This window comes from Macaca nemestrina, chromosome 20, assembly GCF_043159975.1.
Source record: "Macaca nemestrina isolate mMacNem1 chromosome 20, mMacNem.hap1, whole genome shotgun sequence".
NCBI classification, from domain to species: Eukaryota; Metazoa; Chordata; class Mammalia; order Primates; family Cercopithecidae; genus Macaca; species Macaca nemestrina.
The window spans coordinates 19,349,891-19,357,804 of record NC_092144.1 but is presented as its reverse complement, the minus strand read 5'-3'; the positions used below and the strand labels follow the sequence as shown (position 1 = coordinate 19,357,804).

General features: G+C 45.8%; 1 protein-coding gene across 1 annotated transcript in view; it reads left to right on the top strand.

Annotated features, from left to right (window-relative positions):
• The first annotated feature begins 2,357 nt into the window (after positions 1-2,357).
• LOC105489730 (zinc finger protein 682) overlaps positions 2,358-7,914 on the top strand; it is a 31,459-nt gene continuing 25,902 nt past the window's right edge. The window contains exon 1 of the mRNA XM_071086655.1: positions 2,358-2,552. Coding sequence (XP_070942756.1) covers positions 2,550-2,552 — 3 coding nt within the window. The 5' untranslated portion in view covers positions 2,358-2,549. The remainder of the gene's footprint in view (positions 2,553-7,914) is intronic.

Genomic DNA, 7,914 nt, shown 5'->3' with positions numbered 1-7,914 from the left:
ACTTTGGGTGACCCCCTAGGTCTTTTAATTTTCACCTCAATTCTGTAAGTAGCATGGTTTTTTCGTTTGTTTGTTTGTTCGTTTTGAGATGGAGTCTCGCACTGTCCCCTGGGCTGGAGTGCATTGGTGCAATCTTGGCCCACTACAAGAGTCTCCTGCCTTAGCCTCCAAGTAGTTGGGATTAGAGGCGCCTGCCCCCATGCCTGGCTAATTTTTTGTATATTTGGTAGAGATGGGGTTTCACTGTGTTAGCCAGGCTGGTCTCGAACGCATGACCTTGTGTTCCACCAGCCTCGGCCTCCCAAAGTGCTGCAATTACAGGTGTGAGCCACCGTGCCCAGCCAGTAGGATGATTTTAACTTTTTGGGATGTGATTTTGTTTTCAGCAAGATTCTCCCCCGAGAATGATGCTCACCGGGACCAGGGCACACAGCACAGTGCCCCGTGCATAGTATGCACTAAGCACATATGGAGCCAGGTAGAATCAGGAACAAAGCGAGTAGCAGAGGTTGGTTCTGCAAAGTATAGTAAGTAGGAAATGAGTTAAGATTGCAAGGTCACAACTCAGCAGCAAACGTTTTTACATGCATTTGAAAAACCATTTGTAACTAATTCATCAAACTGTTGGTGAAAAGCAGTGGTTTGGGGGCTTGGCTACACACTGTAATCACCCTGAGAGCTTTAAACCATATTGTTGCCCAGATCCAACTCCAGGGATTCTAATTTAATTGGTCTGTTGCAACTTGGGCTTAAGGGATTTTAAGTTTCCATCCTGCCCCGCCCTGCCATTCTCCACCATCTCCCGAACCCCCCTCCCCGCCACGAAGTCTCACTCTGCAATGGCGCGATCTCAACTTACTGCAACCTCCGCCTCCCAGGTTCAAGCCATTCTCCTGCCTCAGCCTCCCGCGTAGCTGGGATTACAGGCGTGTGCCATCATGGTCGGCTAATTTTTGTATTTTTAATAGAGACGAGGGTTTCACCATGTTGGCCAGGCTGGTCTCGAACCCCTGACCTCAGGTGATCCGCCCACCTCGGCCTCCCAAAATGCTGAGATTACAGGCGTGAACCACCGCTCCCTGCCCCGCAGGTGATTTTTATTTGCCAGGGGTAAGAAGCGCTGGATCTGATGAGGAATGCATTAGCTGTGAGTGATTTTCATGTATGCTGGGGGGATTTGCCTCATGGCAACTCTGGAGATTGGGGTTTTAGAAAACATCCTTGCCCTGTTAAAAACTCGAAGATGGCCGGGCGCGGTGGCTCAAGCCTGTAATCCCAGCACTTTGGGAGGCCGAGGCGGGTGGATTACGAGGTCAGGAGATCGAGACTATCCTGGCTAACACGGTGAAACCCCGTCTCTACTAAAAAATACAAAAAACTAGCCGGGCGTGGTGGCGGGCGCCTGTAGTCTCAGCTACTCGGGAGGCTGAGGCGGGAGAATGGCATGAACCCGGGAGGCGGAGCTTGCAGTGAGCCGAGATCACGCCACTGCACTCCAGCCTGGGAGACACAGCGAGACTCCGTCTCAAAAAAAAAAAAAAAAAAAAAAACTCGAAGATGACTTCAAGACGTACTTAACTGCTTGGCTAAATTGCAGAAAGAGAAAATGCCTTCTTCAGAGATCTTTTTTTTTTAAACAGGGTTTCACTCTGTCACCCAGGCTGTAATGCAGTGGTGCGATCGTGGCTCACTGCAGTTTTGACCTCCCAGGCTCAAGTGATCCTCCTGCCTCTCAGCCTTCCTGAGTAGCCAGGATTACAGGCGTGCACTACCAGGCTTGGCGAAATTTTTAATTATTTTTTGCAGAGATGGGGTCTCGCTATGTTGCCAGAGCTGGTCTTATACACCTAGCCTCAAGTGATGCTCCCGCCTCAGCCTCCCTAGTAGCTCGAACTACAGGCACAGGCTACCATGCCTGGTTTGTTTTTTAAAATGTGGCTACTAGAAAATTTAAAATTCATATGTGCCTCACAGTTTATTTCTTAGAGAATTGCCTCCCTTGTGACATCTCAGGCTGCCTGCTCAAAAGACTGGAGGCTAGGAAAGTGATGAAATCTGAAATTTTAAAATAATTGTCATATTGTTTCCATTTGTGAATAGCATATGTCTATTATTCACAAATAAAGATAACCTTATATACAAAGTTAAATGCAAATGTTCCCCAGGCGGGGCCAGTTTCCAGTTAAGGAAGGAAGGGCGCCAGAAAAGGGTTCAGGAAAAACCTGTAACTCCTGCCTTTTTCAACCCATTCTCAGATCACGTCTACTATCACTCATGACCTGAGGGGACGGGGCGTGGAACTGTATCCAATCATGGGCGTTGGAGTGGGAACTGTCCAATCAGGTGCGCAGCCAAGGTAGAGGGGGCGGTGTCCTGGAGCTGGCGGGGCCTTTGTCTCGCTCCAGCCAGAGCTCAGGGTCCATCTTCATTGCTTAGTATCCTTTGCGCTAGGAGGTCTCGGTGACTCTGTCGCAGCCTCTGTCACCCTCTGACCTGCAGATGCTGTGAGATCCAGAGCTAAGACTCCGGGACATCCCGGAAGCCGAAAAATGGTGAGTGTGCCAGGCCGCGCGTCCCGAGGTGGGGGCAGGGCTGGTTGAAAGCGGCCGGAACCGGCTGTGACGGGACCGGGGCCTCCCAGCTGTCAGCTGCGGGGTCTGCGGACTGGAGTCCCTGCAGGCACAGCTCGGCCCTCGGTCCCCTTCGGGCACAGGGTGCGAGGTGGGCCAGCAACCGGGAATCCGGGCGGGCATCTCGTTCCGTTCTTCCGCATCCCGCCCGGAGCCCACCCTGGGAAGCACCGCGCGCGTTCTCGCGTCTGCCCCGATTGCGGGGACAATGGAAGGGTCCTCAGGGCAGAGTCCAGACCCCGTGTGTAGTTTGTGCGTGGGAAGTGCTGTGATCCTGGGGGTCCTCAGTCTTTTCCTTCTCCTGTTAAAAAACAATGGGAGTCACCTTTAAAATGTTAAAAACTTACTGAAGTTAACAGTGATTCATGATCGGAGAGCACCCAGCCACGGTTTGTGGTTTGGGGTCCAACCGAAGGGCTTGAAGGAAAGTTTTTTCATAGGTGAAGGAAGAAGCAAACCGAATTCAGTAACTGACTCGTTCCAGTTATGTGATCATCTTATTTAGACTATTCAGGTTGTCATTGCCTGGTTATGTAATCAGAAGTTAATTTAAGGTTTGTGGTTGCTTAAATCTGAATTTTGTTTCCCCCTAAGGTAGCAATTTACAAGAAATGTATTTGCGTGTGTGTGTGTGTGTGTGTGTGTGTGTGTGTGTGTGTGTGTGTGTGTTTTAATGTAGGAACTCAGGGCACTAGAGCCACCTCAACTGCCTGCTATTTAATTAACACTCCACAGGAGAAGTGATTTTCTCTTGTATTTTCCAAATGTGTGACAAGCAGAGTCTCAAATCCACCACTCTGTTGCCCCAGCCTAACTGTGGCTTGCAGTCGAATTTTAAATTTTCAGTTCTTTCCTGACAGTCTTCAACACCAACTTCGCCTCTCTAATTCACAACATTATCAACTCTTAGTCCTTTTTTGTACATTTCAGATACAGTATTTTGATTAATCATTATTTCAAAGAGCAGCGGATGGCACTTTTTAGAAAAATAAATGTTTTTCATTTGCAAACATTTTACAGGAGATGAAAGCAGAGAATAATCCCAACACTCCACTGTGGGGAAAAAAAAAAAAAAAAGACCAAAAAACAAAACCTTTGTGCTAGTCTCCCTTTAATATTTCCTAGGCACAGACACCTTATGGGAATGTTTTTAGGTTGAGGTTCCACTTTGGAAACTTCACAGGGCAATGCATCCTCAGCCACCCTGTGTTATTTTCCTGGTTTTGAGTTTCAGAACGGTGGCTGTGTCTCCTGCGGTGTCTAGTGAATATCAGCCCCTGGGTCATTTCCTCTCAGGGGCAGCCTGAGGTATGGGAATGCCGCCTGTCTGTGGAGTGATTGGGCATTGTGCCTGGGAGAAATCAGGTATACCTTTCCTCTAAAAGCAAATCCATTAGGACATTGAGATTTTCTTCCCCAGCTCCCAGTTTCCGTTTCTTAGAGATACAGTGCTGGCCAGGCAATTGGATGCTGGTATTGAGGAGAAAATTTTCTCAGATTGGTGAAGAGAGAAAAAATATCCCCAAGAACGAGGAACACCCAACCTGGTGAGGCAGTGCACAAACCTGCAAAGCAAAATGCATCTAAGGGACACAGTGGGGCACAGCACAATGGCTCTTGGTAGTACGGTTATTGTCCCCTTCAGTGAGCAGGATGGGGGTGGGAAAATGTCCCAAGTGATAGAACGGCTTGACTTGACATCTGAGTCAGATATGTCTGTGTTCCAATCAGCATTGCCGCTTCCTGAGTTTGTCACCTTGGAAAGATTACTTATTTTAACTTCAGTTTTTAATTAAGTGTATTTACACATTTTATCAGTAGAGCTTGAAAGGCAATCTGTACTGGCAACCTGTTTTATTCACCAACCCAGGCTTCTGTGTCACCTAATCATAGTCTCATCTGCCTACATGGACACAGGAAGAAGTCAGAGCATAGCCTCTCCTGGGACACGATCTATAGCATGAACCAGTCCTTCCCTAAGCCTGCACTGTCCCACCCATGGTTTCTTGATAGCAACTTTCCCTCGTTTGCCTTTTAGTTCCACCCACAAACCCTTTTTTTTATGTGCACACAGTGTGCCCAACGCCACCCCTCAGTTGTCTGAATCCAGCACCTACTGGAATTCAGATGTCCAGTAGTTCAAGACCATGGGCCTAGACCTACCTTTTGCAGAAGCAAATGCAAATTAGAAATAAGAGGCTTCATTCCCCCACTTGAAAATGTGGGAAGACATTTTGTTCTTTTGCCTTTTCTTAAAGGATATAATTTAGACAAGTACTGTTATTGATTGATTAATTTTTTTTTTTGAGACAGAATCTCACTCTTGTACTTAGGCCAGAGTACAGCGGCGTGATCATAGCTCACTGTAACCTTGAACTCTTGAGCTTAAGCAGTCTTGCTGCCTCAGCCTCCCAATTGCCTAGGACTATAGGCATGCACCAACTCACCTGCCTAATTTTTTTTTGTAGAGACAGCAGCTCACCATGTTCCCCGAACTGGTGTCGAACACCTGGCCTCAAGAGATCCTCCTGCCTTGGCCTCCCAAAATGCTGGGATTACAGGCATGAGCCACCGTGCCTGGCCTAGACGACTTTTATATGTACCATTTTTCTCTGCTTCTTCAAAATATATGTAAATTCTTTTTTTTTTTTTTTTTTTTAATATGGCGTTTCACTCTTGTTGCCCACGCTGGAGTGCAATGGCACAGTCTCAGCTCACTGTGACCTCTGCCTCCCGAGTTCAAGCGATTCTCCTGCCTCAGCCTCCTGAGTAGCTGGGATTACAGGCGCCCATCACCACACCTGGGTAATTTTTTGTATATTTAGTAGAGACAAGGTTTCATCATGTTGGCCATTCTGGTTCTGAACTCCTCACCTCAGGTCATTTGCCCACTTCACTCCAGCCTGGGCAACAGGGGTGAAACTTTGTCTTAAAAAATACAAAAAGTGAACACAAAGGATAGGATTTAATTCAGCAATCCAGAAAGCTAAAGGGTCACAGATACTGAAGGGTATCGCCTCAGTATCTGGAGAGAGAAAAACAATAGGTGTTTTCGGTAGAAAACTGACGATCCAAGGTAATTACTAATATGTGGAGGTCGAAGTGCTTATGCTGCAGTAGCAAGACCAGCTTAGAGTACACCCTGTACCCTGGTTTCTATTTGTTTTTTAAGAACAGTTGGCATAGTTATATGTACTCTTGTGTAGGCAAATTACATCCATTTAAATTAAACAGTATTTTCCGGGTGCAGTGGCTCACGCCTGTAATCCCAGCACTTTGGGAATCTGAGGTGGGAGGATCACCTGAGGTCAAGAGATCAAGACCAGCCTGGCCAACATAGTGAGACTCCATCTCTACTAAAAATACAAAAATTAGTTGGGTGTGGTGGCAAGCGCCTGTAATCCCAGCTACTTGGGAGGCTGAGGCAGGATAATTGCCTGAACCTGGGAGGCAGAGGTTGCGGTGAGCTGGGATCACACTCCAGCCTGTGCAACAGAACGAGACTCCGTCTCAAAAATATAAAAATAAAATAAACAGTATTTTGTATAATAGTGTGAATATAACAGCACAATATTTATTTTGGACAAACCCCTTTAAAATAATGATTTTAATATTATGCATTCTTTTGAAATATAAATTATTTTAACTGAGTTAATATTACAGATAATTTTTGAATACTCATACATTATGACTAATATATTAAAATTATTTATCCTAAGATATTTATTTTTTATATCAAAAGAAAATAGGCCGGACATGGTGGCTCATGCCTGTAATCACAGCAATTTAGGAAGCTGAGGCAGGTGGATCATGAGGTCAGGAGTTCGAGACCTGCCTGGCCAACATGGTGAAGCAATGTCTTTACTAAAAATACAAAAATTTGCAGGGTGTGGTGGTGGGCACCTGTAATCTCAGCTACTTGGGAGCCTGAGGCAGGAGAATTGCTTGAAACAGGTAGGCAGAGGTTGCAGTGAGCCAAGATCATGCTACTGTACTCCAGCCTTGGCAACAAGAGCAAAACTCCATCTCAAAAAAAAAGAAAAAATATAGTAACAAATTGTTACAATAAATATTAACCCCACCTCTGTCACATCAATTAATATGCTTACTAATTAATCCAATAGGTATGATTAGAGGTCAGCATGATTTTAGTGTCTATATATACATATATATATTTGAGAAAGAATTTCAGTCTGTTGATTAGGGTGGAGTGCAGTGGCACGATCTCGGCTCATTGCAACCTCTACCTCCCAGGTTCAAGCAATTCTCATGCCTCAGCCTCCCAAGTAGCTGGGATTACAGGTACTCACCAATATGCCCGGCTAGTTTTTGGATTTTTTAGTAGAGACAGGGTTTCGCCATGCTGGCCAGGCTGGTCTCAAACTTTTGACCTGAGGCGATCTGCCCGCCTCAGCCTCCCAAAGGGCTTGAATTACGGGCATGAGCCACCGGGACTGACCTTATTTTTTCTTTTCTTTTTTTTTGGAGATGGAGTTTTGCTCTTGTTGCCCCAGACTGGAGTGCAATGGCCTGATCTTGGCTCACCACAACCTCTGCCTCCCAGGTTCAAGTGATTCTCCTGCCTCAGCTTCCCAAGTAGCTAGGATTACAGGCATGTGCCACCATGCCCAGCTAATTTTGTAGTTTTAGTAGAGATGGGGTTTCACCATGTTGGTCAGGCTGGTCTCGAACTCCCAACTTCAGGTGATCCGTCCGCCTCGGCCTCCTAAAGTGTTGGGATTACAAGCGTGAGTCACCACACCTGGCCCTATTTTTTCATTTTACTAACTTAGGCATGCAGCATTTACAGAACTAATAAATGCAATGGATGCAGTCACCCACCCATGGATGATAATAGCTCTTCATTTAGCTGTGCCACAAGCTCAGATATAATTCCAGTATGTGAACAATGTTGTTTCCTATTCCTCATCAAAAGATGCCGGTGGATGTTGTTAGATGGCTTCCAATATAAATCCCCAGTCCAGTGGCCAACAGATGAGACAGCAGCAAAAATGGAAGAAAAACCTCTAGAAATTCTACATAGAATTTGTATCTGTTCTTCAGAATGCGTGTGTTTTTCATGCTGAGAGAAGCTATGCTCTTTGGTTCTTTAAAGAGAAACACATTGGGGGGAATTTTTTCTTGCTCACTTAACCAATCCCATATCGAATCTGAGTATTCCTTCAATATGCTTTCAACTTCTTTCTTTCTCTCAATATAATCTTCCACAGACTAATAACTGTTTTTCTCTCCAATGCCTTAGATGTTTCACAATCTCTGTTGG